At 35.0% G+C, this 18524-nt stretch overlaps 1 protein-coding gene across 1 annotated transcript; it reads left to right on the top strand.

The window, feature by feature from the left end:
* Positions 1–4936: 4936 nt before the first annotated feature.
* LOC125247715 (N-acylneuraminate cytidylyltransferase B-like) lies at positions 4937–11190 on the top strand. The gene is made up of 8 exons (XM_048159163.1): positions 4937–5319; positions 5833–5975; positions 7282–7437; positions 7674–7813; positions 8676–8764; positions 8842–9013; positions 10262–10427; positions 10549–11190. Exons 1-8 carry the CDS (start codon positions 5027–5029, stop codon positions 10761–10763), a joined length of 1374 nt encoding a protein of 457 aa, XP_048015120.1. The 5' UTR covers positions 4937–5026; the 3' UTR covers positions 10764–11190.
* The last annotated feature ends 7334 nt before the right edge of the window (positions 11191–18524 follow it).

Genomic DNA, 18524 nt, shown 5'->3' with positions numbered 1-18524 from the left:
GTTCCATTATGAGATTTAAATGACAGTCAGTTTTGTTTCGTTACAAGAGTTTAATGATGGTTGGTTTTGTTTTTTTATTAGATCTCAATGACAGTCAGTTTTGTTCCTTTACAAGATCTCAATGGTTTACGGCTTTTTATTGTTATGAGATCTCAATGACGGTTGGTTCTGTTTCACTTTGAGATTTCAATGATAGTCTGTGTTTTTCCTTTTTGAGATTCAATGATGGTCGGTTTTTGTTCAGTCTCACAAAGGAACAAAACAGTCTGTCATTGAAATCTCATAATGAAACAAAACTGACAGTCAAATTCTGTTCCTTAAATAAATTTAAATAATAGCAATTTTTTTCCATTATGAGATTTCAATGACAGTCAGTTTTATTCGGTTTCAAGATATCAATGATGTCTGTTTTATTCATTTATGAAATCTCCATGACGGTCAGTTTTCAATGAAAACAGTCGGTTTTCATTGTCAGTCAGTTTTTTTCAGTTACAAGATCTCAATACAGTATGTTTTGTTCTTTTATGAGATTTTAATGACAGTTGGTTTTGTTCCATTGCAAGTTTTCAATGATGGTCAATTTTATTTGGTTATGAGATTTCAATGATGGTCGGTTTTGTCTCTTTGTTCTTTTACAATATTTCAAAGATAATTGGTTTTGTTTCGTTACAAGATTTCAATGATGGTCGTTTTTTTAGTAGATCTCAATAGCAGTCAGTTTTGTTCCTTTACGAGTCTTCGATGACTATCATTTTTGTTTCATTATGAGTTTTCAATGATGGTCAGTTTTATTCCGTTATGAGATTTCAATGATAGTCAAGTTTGAAACGCTTCAAACTGTTGGTTTTGTTTTGTGATGAGATTTCAATGATGGTCAGTTTTGTTTCTTTGTGCTTTTACGAGATTTCAAAGACATTTGGTTTGGTTTAGTTACAAGATTTGATGGTTGGTTCTGTTCCCCTTCTAGATTGCAGTGACGGTTGGTTTTGTTTCTGGGGTTTATTTTAACCCTTTATTCAGTACAGTTTATGACGACTGTACTGGGGCATTGGGCAGTATGTGATGTATGGACTATTTTACTCCAGGGTGACACCATTTATACAGTACAGCTTATTGTGACTGTACTGGGCGTTAGGACCCACTCAGACCACAGGTTGATCAGACCCAGCCTCTCTAACACCTTTTCCCACAGCTACCCAGTCTACCAAGAGATCTCCAATCCAGATATAGACTGGGCTCAACTCTGCTTAGCTTCAGTGGGTGTTCAGGTGAAAGCTTCAAGTTGACTGCTGAAGGACTACTTAAGCATCTTTCTAACTATAGACCCTCTTTTGTAGAAATATAAATCTCAACAATGGTGATATGCTTCATGCCGCAATCCATTCTATAACAGACTATTATTAAGTTGAAATTAACTGCATTACATCTACATGATCAAAAAAACACTCTGTGTAAGATTAGACCACTAGATGATGAGAACCTCTTCATCATCAACATCACCTGACCACATTTTCCCATGCTATTTTTGCCACAGCTAACACAATTTCATCAGCAAGAGAAAAACTAACACTAAAGGTGTTTACACGACAACGATGTACTAAAAACAGAAAAGTTTTTTCTTTGTATACAGATGATGTTATCAAAAATCCCCATTCACATGGATCGGCACAAATGACTAAAAACATTGTATTACGCATTCCAGACAAGTAGTTGGGGATGTCACTTTGTAAAGATAGACTATGCGCCTGCGCATATACCCATTCTTTTACAGAGCACTCACCTCATGCATGCCTCCTTAGGCTGGCCACACACTTAAAGATTTTAAGCCCGATTTGCACCCCTGAACGATCTGGAGGATTATAATGCAAAAAAAAAAAACGGTTGAAACTGTCATTATGTCTGTGGTCTCCCACAGTTTTAAAATCAGAAAAGATTTGAAAATCATCTAACGTGCCCTAAGGACATGTGATATTTTGCATGTTTTTTTTACTTACCCCACTGGCAGATAATTTTGCTTGTTTTATTTAGATTTTTTTCCCCCAGAGAACAAGAAAGCATTTACATTACAAAATCTATTACTACAACATGAGATCATGTTATTACTCCAAAATGACACACAAAGACATCAAAAATCAGCACATGAATCTCAACAGTGGTGACAATCAAATGTGTCATGCTGCAATGCCTGCTGGGAACAATAGTACAAAACACCCAGCATACATCACAGCATGAATAAATTATGCAGCTGAATTGTCCTATTATTTTACTTAATTTTAACTATTTGCTTTTATTTTTTGCTATGGTTTTTGGTGTCTTTTAGTAGCTTTTTATGTTTCAGTAAAACAGGGTTTGTTTGCCTGTTGCCCTTGTCAAAAAATTTAATTAAAAATTAAAGCTAAATTGACTAACAAAAGAAGCTGTTCAAACAAAAAATCCTAACCTTTCTTTAATGTCTTACAAAAAAAAAGCACCTTATATGTATTTCCCAGATTATTATTGTCATGAAATCTTTTACAGAAAGCCACTAGCTAATAATAACACATGCATGAGCTAATGTAACTACTATATCACTGCATTAACAACTACACAGTTAATGCCTTTAAATAAAGCAACATGCAGCATCATATCAATGTTTCTATCTCATCACTGACTGAAGCAGGCTCTACTCTTCAGCACAATGGTAACCTCACAAAACTCAGGTAACAGAAACTGATGTTGAATCACAGTGCTGCTGTAATCAGAAAAGTAAATCTAACTCAGAGATTGGGCTCTAAATGAGTTTGGTGATTCAGGTCAAATAATGATTATGTGAAAACGTAACCAACACCACCTGATTATCTTTTCTCTTTGCTTGTCTGGTTGTTATAACTCAGTTACAGCAGCCAAACAACATGTAATATTAAAAAGTCAAGGGTCAAGAGCTCAACTAAAGCAAACCCTGATCTCCATGATGGTGACTTAAAATTGTGATTTTCTCTTTTGGTGATTCTGCTAACATCAGGTGTCTTCAATAATGGTCTATCATCATTCAATTAATCACTTAATTATCTCATTAACTTTAACACCGCTTCAGAGGGATGGAATAAAAATATGGCAGGACATTCCACCACTGAACAGAACATTAAACACTAACAGATCTCTCTAGATCTCAGCATCTTCACTTATTACAAACCACTCTGACTTTATTTCTTTCATTCAAAATGTCTTAATGAGTTGTTGATGTTTTATTGAAAATAATAAAGTGAAGTCACCATTATGGAGGTAAGCGCTTGCTTTAGTTGGGCTCTTGATCCTTGACATTTTAATTTCAGTTTTTCTCCAGGTGTTATAACTGTCTTTCTAAAGCATGTTTGTTATAACATAAATTGTGAGAAAATTCTGCTCCCTTGAGAGCTACAGTAAACTGCACACACTCACACCCCAACTGTCTTATCTAGTTACTTATTATAAACATAACAGCTTCAAAAATTTTCTAAATATTTTTGATATGGGTGTGTGTAATTTATGTTCAAGCAAATGTTCAAGCATACGCGAGCCCTTTTCCACTATGTTTGTTATGTCTGTTCATAGAAATATGGTTACACCTGTAACCAGCATTTTGTTTAGGACATTATGAAATTAAGATAATGACTGTGCCAGTGGCAAGGGGGGAGGAGGGGGTGAATTGTGGGCCATGTTCCCCCAAACGAGTTTCTGATTAAAAAAAACAAAGCTTTTTGTGCTTGTAATGAACATATTAGAATGATATTCACATTTGAATTCTCCTCTTGAATGTGTATATCTGTGTGACTGTGTGCACAGGGTTTGGTTTATCAGAATATAGGCTATCATGTTTCAAAACACAGCTTGAGCTGATCCAGCTAGTTTTTCCAGAATAAAAGTATGTAAAAATAGGGAACAATGCACCGTATAATTATGAAGGAATTTTCCGTATTGTTTTTTTTTTTTTTTTTTTCTGGTTTGTGGTGTTTTGCCTGTATTTTGAATTACGCATTATGTTGTGCTTTAGGGTTAACAGACATGTCTGTGAAGGAATAACGTCTTGGCTAATTTTCTGTTTGTTTGTTTTTTTTTTTACAGTGTTATACAAAATGTCTTGACTGATAGGCCAGTAAAAAATAACCATAACATCTTTTGACAGAACATATAACATTTTCCTTAAATCTGTTGTTAGATTTAGATGATGAACACAATTGTTCAAAATATGTTTGATGAGATTCATAATTAAACATTTGTATGTTATTTGAGCATGCATCTATTAGGGGACTTTGTAAACATTTTGAACATGCAAAGCAAAAACGCATTGCATGCAAGTCTTAATCTAACCCTATAATAACCCACCGAAAACTGCAGGTGTTTCATGGAAAAGTCAAAATTGTGATGTTACACAAAACTTAAAGAAATACAGTAAAATAATAGAGCAAAAGCAAAGTTAATTTATTAATTTTACATAAAGCACATAATGATTAAGCAAAACCTGTGACATACTACTGCTCTCATGTGGTGAGTGAGTGAAATATAAATGATGATGATGTTTAACAAAAATATCTTAAAGATTCCGCTAAGAAAAATAGTCCATTACAACGTAGCTTACTATAAATTAAAATGAACACGGCTGCAATTACAATATTAGATTATACGATATATATTATTATTAATGAACTAAACCATAATGATTATACAACAATTCAAGTTACTTATCTTCTATTTTAAGTTCGCTCTCATTTTGTGTCACTTGCAGGTTTGTTGTTCTTCCTCGATATGTTTTTTATTTAATTATAACTTGATATGCTACTCTTCAGCTTTTATAGCCTACTATCAAGATTTTTATGCTCACTGTCTGTGAGTGTTTTAAAACAGAAGAAACACTTACGTACGTCTCTGATATAACCTAAAGGAGCCAGAGATCGCGGAGTGATACGAGAGACTTAAAAGTAGTACTCGGCTCATGATGATTATCTGACAGATAAGGACTTTCTATTTGTTATAGAGGAATCCCCGTAAAACGCCTCTGATCGTTAGACATATGCTTTTAAATCTATATCAAACTAATAATATAAGGAATAAATTAAATTATTCTCATAAAGGTGTGTCCAATCCGCTTCCTCTTCTCTGTTCCCTCACTGCGGCGATGGAGAGCAACAGGTGCTCACAGGTGAGTTCGTGTTGTTCGTCCTCTGGACACCCTCACCGGGCGGCTCTGATTCTGGCCCGGGGTGGCAGTAAAGGAATCCCTTTGAAGAACATCAAGAATCTGGCCGGTGTTCCTCTCATCGGATGGGTCCTGAGAGCTGCTTTGGATTCAGGAGTCGCTGACAGGCAACTACGCTTTATATTTTCTTAATTGTTTAATATGACTTTAATATGTTTTTTGTTGTTCAATATATGTGTATGAAACAAACTTAAACTGGGAACTGAAATGTTTGTGGTGGATATAAGTTTGTGGTCATATTTAAAGCTATAGCCTACATATAGGCTGTTTTTTCCAAGGACAGAATTTTATGCTTGTTCCTGAATTTATTCTTTTTAATATGGAAGCTTGTTTCCTCCACGGAATAAACAATATAAAAGGCTAATAGAGATTTTTTTTTTTTTTTTTTTTTTAAATCTCAAAATTCTAACTACTTCCACCAGCAATTGCAAGTTTATTTCTCACAGTTACATTTTTACTTGTAGCCTAAGTCGGGGGAAAAAAGCACATTTTTTCAATGTCGCAAATAGGATGCATTTTTATGTTTTTTATTCCGCGGCGAGCTTCCATCTTCTAGCTAAGATTAAAATAGCCTTTTAGTCTTAATTCTTGTCTTTAATGACTGGTGTTATGTGTGGCAGCGTGTGGGTTTCCACGGATCACGATGAAATTGAGCGGGTCGCAAAAGTCTGGGGCGCGAAAGTTCATCGCCGCAGTCCTGAAGTTTCCAAAGATTCTTCCAGCTCTCTGGAGACTATCCAGGAGTTCATCCGACTGAGACCCGGTGAGACAGACCTTCATCATTTATGCTTCGCAAACAAAACAAAACAAAACAAAAAGATCTGACTTAGGCCTATACTATAGCTTACACTGTAAAAAAAAAAAAAAAAAAAAAAAAAAAAAAAAAATCCCGTAATTCCACATTATTTTACAGCGGATATGTAAATGTACATTATATTTCTGTGATTTTACAGAATATTCAAAATACAGAAAAAAATCTGTAAAATATCTATCAACATTTTATGTAAAATTACACATTATTCTGTAAAAATACAGAAAATGTCTTTAAAAAAAATAGAAATTTAATGTAATACTAAAATACATGCAATTCCCTGTAAATTTTATAGTGGAAATTAAATTACCATAAATATCAGTAAAACAACAGGCATTTCAGTGTATAATAACAAAACAGGAAAAATCTGTAAAAAATTAAAATAAATACAGACCATTAGGCCTACCTGTAAATTTATATTTATTTTTAACAGTGTAGATGAGATTTTGTATTTCAATTAAAAATACTATTTACTAGTAAAATATAGTAAATTGTATATATTGAAGTATTTACAACACTTTGGTAATGAATGCTACAGCATAGTATTAACTATAGTGAACTGATCAACTGTAATAAATAGTATAGGCTACTTTAGTTTTTACTGCAATAAACTGTAGTGTATATTGTAGTATAATATGCCCTATAGTTGGTGAAAACTTAGTACAGTATTGGGTAAAGTAATTTGTTTATATTACTATAGTTATATTACCACAACTATAGAATAAAAAAATAATTAAAGTTCTTCAGTATGGTTCAAAAACTCTATATTTACTATAAATTACTATAGTATGTTTTCATGTGATGCTAGAATTTTTCTGCATGTGTAGGATATAGGATATATGTGTGTGTATATATATATATATATGAATTGACATGGAAACTATATATTTTTTATAATTTAAACAGAAAAAGAATATTACAGTGCTTAAAAACCTGTTAACTTGTATAGTATATTTAACAATGAAATTAATTTTTTGAATGTAATTTTCTATGTAAATATATGTAACTTTAAATTTTTTAGGAAGCAAAAATTATTAATTATAAGAGAAAATTATATTTAACATATTGTCGAAATGTTGAGATGTTTTTATCAGTAAGCAGTATGAATTTGTGTTAATTAAAGAGGGAGAACTGGAATATAGAGCAATTACAAACAATTAAAAGAAGTCAAATATTTAAGCCTTTATTAAAAACCATTTAAGACCCAGAAAGGCCTGCAGCTTTATTGTGTTTATCATTTATTTTCTCTGTGTTTCAGAGGTGGACATCGTCTGTCATATTCAGGCTACGTCTCCATGCCTGCACCCTCATCACATCAGAGAAGCCCTGCAGATGATCACCGAACAGGGTTGTGACTACGTGTTTTCAGTGGTGCGCAGACACCAGTTTCGGTGGGAGGAGGTGAACGAGAAAGGTACAAACATCTCACAAACCCCATAAAGAAAACAACTGCAGATTTTTGCTTTGTATAAATTTGTCATCTAAGGACTTTTCAATTGATGTTTATGACACTCACTTAAAATCATATTGTAAAAAACAAAAGTAGGTCACATTAATATGCTTTGATCTCATATCTTGGATCTGTGGCACCTAACCCTGTGGCTATGATAATAGCAGGAACTACATCCGAACGTTTTTCACTGTAATTAGGGAGTAAGAATCCGACTCCTCTGAACATCGATGTGGCGCACAGACCTCGACGCCAAGACTGGTGTGGGGAACTCTATGAAAATGGCTCTTTCTATTTTTATACGAGAAAAGCCCTGGAAAACGGCCTTGAACAGGTGAGTCATTATCAAACTATGGTGACAAACCTGTTCCTTCACTTCTCAGTCATGGAAATTAGAATAATTTAATATAATCAAATTTAAATTAGCCTAGAAACACCACCTAAAGGCATAATGTAAATTTTATTTAACATTTTACACTATTTTATAATACACATTTACATTTTTAAATTATTTTTCAAGTGCCTGAAAAGCCCCTTTCCTGTACACCAATTATATGACATTTACAGTTACTTATTTCTTTAATTTTGATTGCCTTCTTTCTGAGGCTAAGCATGAATCCAAAATGAAAATGAAAATAAATAAATAAATAAATAAATGAAAATAATTCATGAATAATATAAACACTTTGAAAAGAATGCTTGTTTTTTCTAACAAAAAGTTAGACATTTTTTTGCAGAAAGTACAAAAAAAGTGGAAAAATTTCATAAATTTTGAAAATACAAAAATTCATGGAAAATTACTTCTGAGGTAAATGTGCAGAGTAAGAAGAGGCACCGGAAAATTTTGCGTTTAATATATTTATTGTGTTACGTTACGTTGAAATTTTCACATGAAACATTTTCTTTGAAAAAAATTATTAGACATTATAATTTATTGATTTGATAGTTTACTGAGATGATTTTGACACCATCTTAAAAAAAGATTTAATAATCGATATCACGACTAGTCCTTTGTGTTTGAAACAAACTAAAATAAAGTACAAAAGTCAAATGTCAAGATGCTCACAAATACTTCCCATCAGCTTTTAATTGGGACAAAAAGCATTTTGTAAACTAAGAAATCAACATGACCCATGAGAGCTCATGACCTCAAATGCTCTGCTTCAGATATTTTGATCTGTTCTGTTTGTTTTAGTTGGACAAGGATCGCTTACTATGAGATGCTGCCTGAGCACAGCGTTGATATCGACGTGGACATCGACTGGCCTGTCGCTGAGCAGAGGGTTCTGAGGTGGGATATTTCAACAAACTCTGTGGCTGCTGGACAAAACACAATAATGAAGAAATAAATGCAGCTCTTTTCTGCAGGTTTGGCTACTTCGGCCAAGAGGAGAAAGCGGCGATCAGGCTGTTTCTGTGTAATGTGTCTGGCTGTTTGACGAATTGTCAGATTTACACATCGGTTTCTGGAGAGGACCTTGTGGCCATCAATGCTCGAGACGTGGCAGGCATACAGATGCTGCAGAGAGAAGATATAGAGGTGCAGTCATGTAGGCTGGCACAAATAATGGGGCATAGTACCTATACTCTGTAATAAAAAATAAATTTAAAAAATGCTAATTTTAACGGTAACATTTAATGGCACAATATGTAAGATTTTTGGATTAAAATATCCAGAAACCACTAGAACAGTGTTAAACATTTTGTTGACTTGTGTAGTTACATTATCTCAGATGTTTCCAAGAATGTTTAAAGGGTTAGTTACACCCAAAAATGAAAATGCTGTCATTAATTACTCACCCTCACGTCGTTCCACACCTTCGTTCATCTTCGGAACACAAATTAAGATGATAAATAAAATCCGATGGCTCAGTGAGGCCTCCATAGCCAGCAAGACAATTAACACTTTCATTGCCCAGAAAGCTACTAAAGACATATTTAAAACAGATCATGTGACTACAGTGGTTCAACCTTAATGTTATGAAGCGACAAGAATACTTTTTGAATACAATATCTAGTGATGGGCGATTTCAAAACACTGCTTTACGAAGCTTTTGTTTTGAATCAGTGGTTCGGAGCGTGTATCAAACTGCCAAAGTCACGCCCCCCAGTGGTGAACCATTGAAATTTTGAAACACTTATCACATAACGAAGCTCCTAACCACTGCTTCGGAGAAATCCAGAGAAAATAAGCCATTTGAACCAAGACAGGGACCATGTCCGTGCATCGCCTAGTGACGTCATACCAGTACCAGGTTTCCACAACAAAACCCACCCAATTGCTACTCAAAACTAGCCCAATCACGTTTCACGGAAGGGTCCCCCAGTAAAAATCGTGTTCTGGGGGTAAAATCTGCGTTTTTGGCGGGATTCCCCTGGTAAAATTCACATTCCAAGGGCTAAATATCATATTATTTGGGGTCACTTCTACTTGCGGACATGAAAAACAACCTGCAGCAACAGTGTTAAAATAGCCCAATTCCGTGGGAAAATTCTCCCATGATTCAGCGCTCAATCTCCACGTCATCAAGCTACACCTTTGTTTTAAATAATGACCTCTAGCGGCGAAAAATTATATATTGTGCCTTTAAGTCCCATAAAGTCAAGTTCTGGTAACCACAGCTGCAGTTAATTTCACTTTTTCTATTGTGTAGGAACACCTATGAACACACATTCACAATCCATTTTATTTATTCATACATCTATTATTTTCAGTAGCATGCAACATTAAGATCAGAAGAACATGTATTAAGTTAAATTGATTTCCATGTTTCATAACTTTCATTAGGTGATCCTCATATCCAGCGTGAATGAGCCACTGTCCAGGGGTCTCCTGGAGAAAGTGGCCCAGCAGGCCAGATGTGGCCTCAGGATTGGAGAGCAGCAGAAAGGGCTTGAGGTGGAGCGGCTGATGAGAGAGAAAAATCTGCGGTGGGACGAGGTGGCCTTCATGGGTAAGAGTGTCATGTTGATATGAGAGATGCAAAGGTCCAAACGAATGGTATAAATAAACCTGGAACCACATGCAAAATAATCAAAGGTTTATTGAGCAGTCTGAGATGTTTTCCCTCACAGGTTCAGAAGCTGAAGATGTAGATGTCCTGTCTCAGGTGGGGCTGAACGGCGTCCCATGTGACGCACCTGTGGCTGATCTCATTGCAGCTAAATACATCTGCCAGAGACCCGGTGGCCACGGAGCCATTCGGGAGTTTGCCGAGTACATTCTGACACTGGAGAAAAAGAGCACGTCACAGGTGCACCAGAATCGCATTGACAGGGCTCATTTTTAGAACGTTTCTGTTTTAAACAGTCAGTTTGTGTCGCTGTGATAACATGACATCAGATCTAATTTCAATAAAACACCTGTGCGTGTCTGTTAACAAAAACACAACTGTGTTCCAGTTTATGTCTTCAATTGATCTCTCTCTCTCTCTGTTTATTTACCATTTATTCCTATGCAATACTCATTTACTCATTTTATGGTTTGTTTAATCTTCTTCTGTATGAAAGGGAAATGTCCTCATTTCAATGTCATCAAGGAAAGTGTTGTGCAACAGGAGTTTTCCATTAACTATCTGTTACATTTTTGCTAGTCCGAGGACATCAGGAAGGACACAGCTAAAATTAATCTGTAATGTTTAAGGTGTGATTCAGTTTATGCATGTGTGCATGTATATCCTACTTTTCAAAAGTTTGGGGTCATTAAGATTTGTTTTAAAGAAACTGATACTTTCAGCAAGGATGCAATAAATTGATGCAAAAAAATCTATTTCAAATAAATTGTGTTTATCAAACTTTCTGATCTTTTTATAATTAATAAAAATGTTATAAATATATAAGTTATTTTATGTACAGTATATTTTTGCTATTTTCAACAAGCTATTATTTCAGGGATATTAAAGAGATAGTTCACCCAAAAATGAAAATTCTGTCATCACTTACCCACCCACAAGTTGTTCCAAACCTGTATAAATTTCTTTGTTCTGCTCAGTATAAAGGAAGATACTTTGATGAAAGTTTGTAACCAGGCTGCTTTGGGGCAACATTGACTTCCATAGTAGGGAAAAAATACTATGGCAGTCAATGGTACCTCAAAACTGTTCAGTTTCTCACATTCTTCAAAATATCTTCATTTTTGCTCAACAGAACAAATAAATTAATACAGGTTTGGAACAACCTGAGGGGGAGTAAATGATGACAGAATTTTAATTTTTGTGTGAACTATCCCTTTAAAGACTCCTGTAGGTTATAGATATCAAACTGGGCCATAACTTTAATAACTTTTTAGTTCTGTCCCAATTTTTGTGTACACACATGTTGTGTACATTACCTAAATAAATGTTTATATATGAGAATGTAAGCAGCTGACATGAAATTTCAAACATTCAAACACCAGTTTAAAAAAAAAAATTATCAGACATGCAGGTTTTATGACTTCATTCATTTTCCACATTATTTATTTGTACCTTTAATAACTAATTTATTACACCACTATTTAGGTGACCTACTGAAAGCCAAAAGGTTATTAAAAATAGCAAGACAAAGTCTGAGCATTAAAACATGCGCAACTAAGCTTATTCAATAAACTCTACTCAATTTTATAATAATTTGTCTCCTGCTTTACGCAGAGATGGAAAGTCCAGGGGTCAGAAAGTAAAAGTCCTGCCATATTTTTATTCCACCCGCTGAAGCAGTGTAAAAGTTAATGAGATAATTAAGTGATTAATTGAGTGATGATTGAGCATTATTGAAGACACCTGATGCTAACAAGCAGAATCACCAAAGGAGAAAATCACAATTTAAGTCACCATCATTGAGATCAGGGTTTGATTTAGTTGAGCTCTTGACTCTTTAATATTAGATTTTGTTTGGGCTGTTATAACTGAGTTATAACAGTCAGACAAGCAAAGAGAAAAGATGATCAGGTGGTGTTGGTTATATTTTCACGTAATCATTATTTGATCTGAATCATTGAACTCATTTAGAGCCCAATCTCTGAGTTAGATTTACTTTAGTGATTACAGCAGCACTGTGATTCTACAGCAGAAGATCAGCTTTATCAATATAATCCAAAGGATTTCTCAACAGTTGTTCTGAATTTAAAAAAAAGTCTTTAATTTAGACACAGACATGAAGAATCATCCTGTGAATCTCAACAGTGGTGAGAATAATAAAGCATGTTGCAGTGCATTCTGGGTGCCACCAATCAAAATTCATCCATGGCTCCCATCATGCATTGCTGCATGAACGAATTATGATCTTAATTGTCTTAGTAATTTCCTTTATTCTCACTATTTTATTTTTTGCTACTTTTATGTGATTTTTTAGTAGCTTGTTTTATAGTGTTCAGAGTTGATCCGTTTATCAGAATATGTTGCTTGTCACCGTTGTTGAGATTCATTCATCACATTCAAAACGTATGTGATTCTCGGATTAATTGCAAAGTTTGACCGTCATACAATACTTATGGCTATAGGCGAACTACACAACTGAGAAAAAAACCCGATGTGTTACAGTATTTTGGATCCGCACATTCGGTCTTAAAGTGACAGCAGCCTAATATTTTTGCTGATTCTGTGTCATGAATGTTATCAAATAACAAAATACAAAAAGAAAAATCCCTTTTGTAGTTATAACACAGATAATATTCATTTATGCAGTGAAGACTATGCAGTGTTATTTTACATTTGATTATTCAATTACTGACCTGAATACTGTTGGACTTAACTGAAAAATATAAAGCACTATTAATTTATATTTGTCTATGCTTGTAATTGTCACAGTCACCACCTTGTTTGCCATGTGCTTCCCTGTTTCCGCCACTCATCGCCCACCATGGACACTGATTACCTTCCCAGCTGTTTGTCATTTGTATATTGTGTATTTAAGTTCCTGCCTGCCTGTCGTGTTTGCTGTTTCCTGTTCTACCTTTTTGAGATTAAAACTCTGTTGTCCTACTTTTATCTGATGTTTCCGTGTTCCTTGGAGCAAGCCGTGACAGTAATTTGTTCATTATTTTCTATGTGTATCCACTCACCTATGAATAATTCTTTTCAAATAGAGCTATTTAAGTCGCCTTTTTTTCTTCATTTTGCAATATATATATATATATATATATATATATATATATATATATATATATATATATATATATATACGTTTTCTGAAATGTTATGTTTAAATGTGCATATGAGACATTCATTTGCACTAATTATTTGCATAAATTTCCAGAACAGAAATCTGAATATTGGATAAAGCCAATTTTGTTGATATATCAGAGGAAATATTTTGGAACAAAACTGTATACAAGTTTGGTGTATGTGCTGCTTTGTAAGTGCTGCTGAAGTGGAGATTTATGACTCAGTGAAGAAAAAAACTAATTTTGAGAAAATGGCTTTTAAAAAACAACTACATGTTTTCACGTTTACCAAACCTTTTGAGTCTCAAAAACTAAGAAATGCAATTTTCCCCAACAGAATTTCTCCAAATGTTGTCCCAACTCATATTGCTGAAATGTTAAGAGTTCGTGAGTTCCCAGCATGCATTGCAGCTTGAATAAATTATGTGTTTACTGTTATAGGATTATTGTTTTACTATTTTCTGACATCATTTAAAAAAAAAAATGTCATTATTGTTAGTTATTTGTTGTGATGTGATGGGAAGAGCTCATCTTTTTACATTTGTTGATTGCCATGTTCTTGAGGTTTGATAGTCAAGTGTTGAAGCCATTGTAATTGAAATCTACAAGACACAAATTGATAAAGTGCAGTATATAACCCTTATAACCCAAATCCTCAAACTTGACCAATGCGTGAAAACGTTTATTTTATTTTTATTTTTGCCTGTAGTGTCTTGCCTTAAGTGTAATGAGCGTTCAGTAATATTTGAGTGAAATGTTTCATTGAATAAATTTGAGTGGTTTTTACAGTTTAGGCTTGGCTGGACAGACATTTTTAGGGCAGAAAAAATAGCCTAATAATAATATCAGTTGTTTGAATTGGTACTGTGAGTACTGTATCACTGGCAATGACCCCAAGTCCATTTGCGTGTGAATATTGCTGCTTTATTTGCATACTAAGACATGTGTAAAGTACAGTTTCATTTACAACAGTAGGAATAGCTAGTAACCCAATGTTAATCATAAATATGGAAAAGAGATGAGCCCATAAAATTATGTTGACTTTGAAAGTTTGATCCACAATAATTCAATTTGTATTTAAACAGATGTTTGAGCTTCTCTAAAACACATCCCTGTCACCCCACCCAACATAATATACGGTTTGTTTGTTTCGGGTGGACTTTAACCTTAATAGACATATGGTTTTTTGATATGACTTATGTTTAATACACTATAAAATGTGTCAAATAATGGACTTAATTTATTAGTAGTTTTAATTTATTTTAAAATACATTTTAACCCAAAATACATTCAACCCAAAATGTCATAATTTACTCAATGTCATTACAAACATGAATTACTTTCTTTCTATGTAACATAAAAAAATAAAATAACTGGACTCAAGGGTAGCCTAACCAAAATGGTTTGGTTGACAACATTCTTCAGAATATCTTCTTTTGTGTTTTACAGAAGAGATAAAGTCATACTGGTTTGGAACGACATGAGAGTGAGTAAGTGATGACAGGATTTAATAGCATTAAATTTACTTAACGGCATGAAAATCAGTGCTTTACTGACAAAGTGTATTTCTATATGACACAAGTGCAATATTAAATTTGTTAACGCCATTTGTAGTAAATTCAATAATATCCACCATTATTTGTCGCTGTCATTGTTTTATTTATTCATTTACTTACTCCAATTTAAGGCCCTAACCCCAGCAAAAACATTCACAGGGGAACTCGTGGGCTGCATGGGATGGGTTTGTCCAGGGCCGAATTTTAGCCCCAGTCCAGCCCTGGATCGAAACCCTTCAACTCACTGCGTGAAGCTGACCGGAAAGGCACCAAAGCAACTGTATGCGCAACTGCGCATGCGCAGAGAACCAACTTTTTTTTTTTTTTAACTGACTTTAATTAATTTACACAGCTTGGTTCAAAACACATGTAATTCCCATAAAACCAATTAAATATTTTTTTCATTAAAATCAAAAACTAAATTTAAATGATTTAAACAAGTAAAATGTAAATGTTTAATTTAATCAGGGCCATAATTATTTTTTTCAGTGTATCAATAAATTCCTTATTGTATACTCTAATCTGATCAGATATATCTTTATCAGATATATCTTTATCAGATATAAATCTTTATGGCACTATCAATAAAATGGACTTTAACTGCGCTTTGTTGGGCATTTTTGTCCTGAAGTCATCTGTGGATTCAATGCCTTGTAAAGGTGCTGGTGCATTCATGTTAATTCGTAATGCATTATTTAAAATTTTAAAATGTAAATGTTGAAATGAGCAATGAACAATACTTATATTATTTGCCATTTTAGAAAACTTGATGATTATCTAATGAAAATGTTACAGTGCCAATAAAAAAAAAGAACTGAAATTGACTACATTTCTGATTTATGTTTCTGTCGCTGCATGATGAGGATAGCCTACAGTTTAAATATGTAACTTCAATGGATAACGAATGCATAACAGTGAATAAATGGATATAAACTAATGCAAATGAATGGTAACAATCGTGACATTAAACATTTGGTGTTTTTGTCACAATGTTTAGCCGCTTGAGGTATTACTAATGTTAGCATCCTCTCAGCCTCTACGGCAAATATACTACTGTTTTCCACTAATGCAGCATCTACTCAACAAACTAATTACTTTATAATGATATGAAAACATGTACTGTAGTGTACACTGTATAACACACCGTTTTGTTGTCTATGTTTTCTATGTGTCTATGTCTATGTGTTGAGAAAATCCGTTTTTGAAGTGTCCCGTTCTGTGTAGTGCGCAGCCTCATGTCACGTGTCAAAACAAACTATACAAGGCATCAGTGATAGTTTTTATTTCGCTCTTGTACTGTATAATGACAGCGCACTCTTCTCAGCCGCTCCAGCAACGGACGCAACCCGGAAAATGAAATCAAACGCGGCTGTGTGAGCACTTTATTTGCACATGCTTGCTTGCAGTCTGTGTCTATTGCTTGTATACGTTCTGAAGGTCTTCCGGGTTTGTGGAATTATGCTGCGTTCACGGCACCTCGTATTTACCGGTATCTTGAGATGACAACACGTGACGTTATATTCGGAGCTGTTCACGCAGAGATCATATTTAGGTGCGTTCACGCGGCCTCGTAATTCCTGTAGTTACGACATTCTAGCTTGTAAAAAAGCGCTCACGTCCTCGTAGAGCTCGTAATTACAGCTTGTAAGCTGGGAGTTTCCTGAAAGCTCCCACATGTACCACGTGGCCGCTGTACCACCTGACCGCTGTAGATTCATTTAGGCGTTGATAGTGCTGCCATGGAAACGCATAATTCCCAGTCCGAGGACCAAAAAGGACGTGAACAGCTCCGAATATAACGTCACGTGTTGTTATCTCAAGATTCCGGTAAATACGAGGTGACGTGAACGCAGCATTATTATAGGGACATGGGAGGGTCTGTATCTCTTACCATTGGAGAAAGCGCAGCGGCTATCTTAATCACGTGAGGCACCTCTCAGCCTATCGTATAATGGCAGTGACATCAGTCGCTACATTACCTAGTCTGCCTTCTCTTAAAAAAATACATTTTTATCAAGCTAAAATCTACATAGTTCCCAAGGACAGTATTGTTTAGTGTAAAACATGCTGAAGATTAGCAAACAGGCTGTCGATTAATTAAATGATTAGCTATTTCTCCACAAAAGATGTTTAATCAGCATAGTGAAGCCTCTCATCCATTGACATCCATTCAAAAAACAGCCTCTGGTCTCCTTCTCTGCGTACCGCCGGGGACGGGGCGTTAGCATTAGCCGTTTTTGGCTAAAGCTTGCAGGCTTGCCTTCCAGTGGCTTTGGTTCACGCATAGACTGTAAAAAAATATGGACGTAGCGTCTGTGACGTCACCCATAGAGTTCTGAACAGCAGTTTTGACGCCTAAATGAGGCCGCGGCCATCTTAGCTGCGCGTCACAGCACGTCACTCCCGGATAACTGAAAATGGGCAAAGAGGCGGGGAGGTGGTTTGAGCTGATATGACTGGTTGCTGAAACCACGCCTGCCTAGCTCGACGTGACCATGTTAGCAGCAAAGGAGCTATATATCTATCTAAGATACGATCTAAAATATTAATGAAGATAAGTTTTATCATCAGAACGTTCTAAAAGTTTACTGTCAATCTACGGTGTTTTTTAAGATATAGATGCTCCAACACCAGTAGTGTTGGTTGTGCAAATAACAACATGGAAAATCAAATGGGACTTCATACCTTTATAATGAAATAGAGATTGCGAGATGAATCCAATCCGTGGCACTTGGGTAAAATATGAATGTCCATTGCAAAACAAAAAAACATGTCACATTTCTTCTGAATGATCTGCTCTCTGTCATCGTTCTTCAAGAAAGGATGCAATCTGAGCAGCGATCGTATCTAACAAACAAATTAGCCTGTGTCCAAAGTATATTTTTTTTCAAAATAGTGCAGCAGTTTTAGTTATAATATCCAAGCAGTGCTGTCGGATTTTGATATCCTCCCGCCATTGTCATTGCAGTAAATCTCACAACCAAAACTTTCAGCCAATGCCACGATCCAACAACGTGTGTTCTGTCTCTTCCCCATGCATGCACATCTACACAGACACACATCAGTCTCGAATATTATGCAGCAAGCCATATTTTATAATTGTATAAAATAATCGAGCACAAATACGGCTGAGATGCCGAATTCAGCGGCAGCTGAGGTAACATGATGGCTCACAGACAGCAGCGCAATATACCTGTCACTCAAGTGACCACGCCCTTAATTATGCAGAACTTTAAGGCTTAATATAATTTAAACGGATAAGTTATAAAAAAATTCACCCCCCTCAGAGTTGTCATGAAGGGCAAAAATAGCAGTATAGACCAAAACCACAATTTGAACCAACTTGTAAACATGTT

Source organism: Megalobrama amblycephala, linkage group LG15 (assembly GCF_018812025.1).
Source record: "Megalobrama amblycephala isolate DHTTF-2021 linkage group LG15, ASM1881202v1, whole genome shotgun sequence".
Lineage (NCBI taxonomy): Eukaryota > Metazoa > Chordata > Actinopteri > Cypriniformes > Xenocyprididae > Megalobrama > Megalobrama amblycephala.
This window is presented reverse-complemented; position numbering and strand designations above follow the sequence as displayed.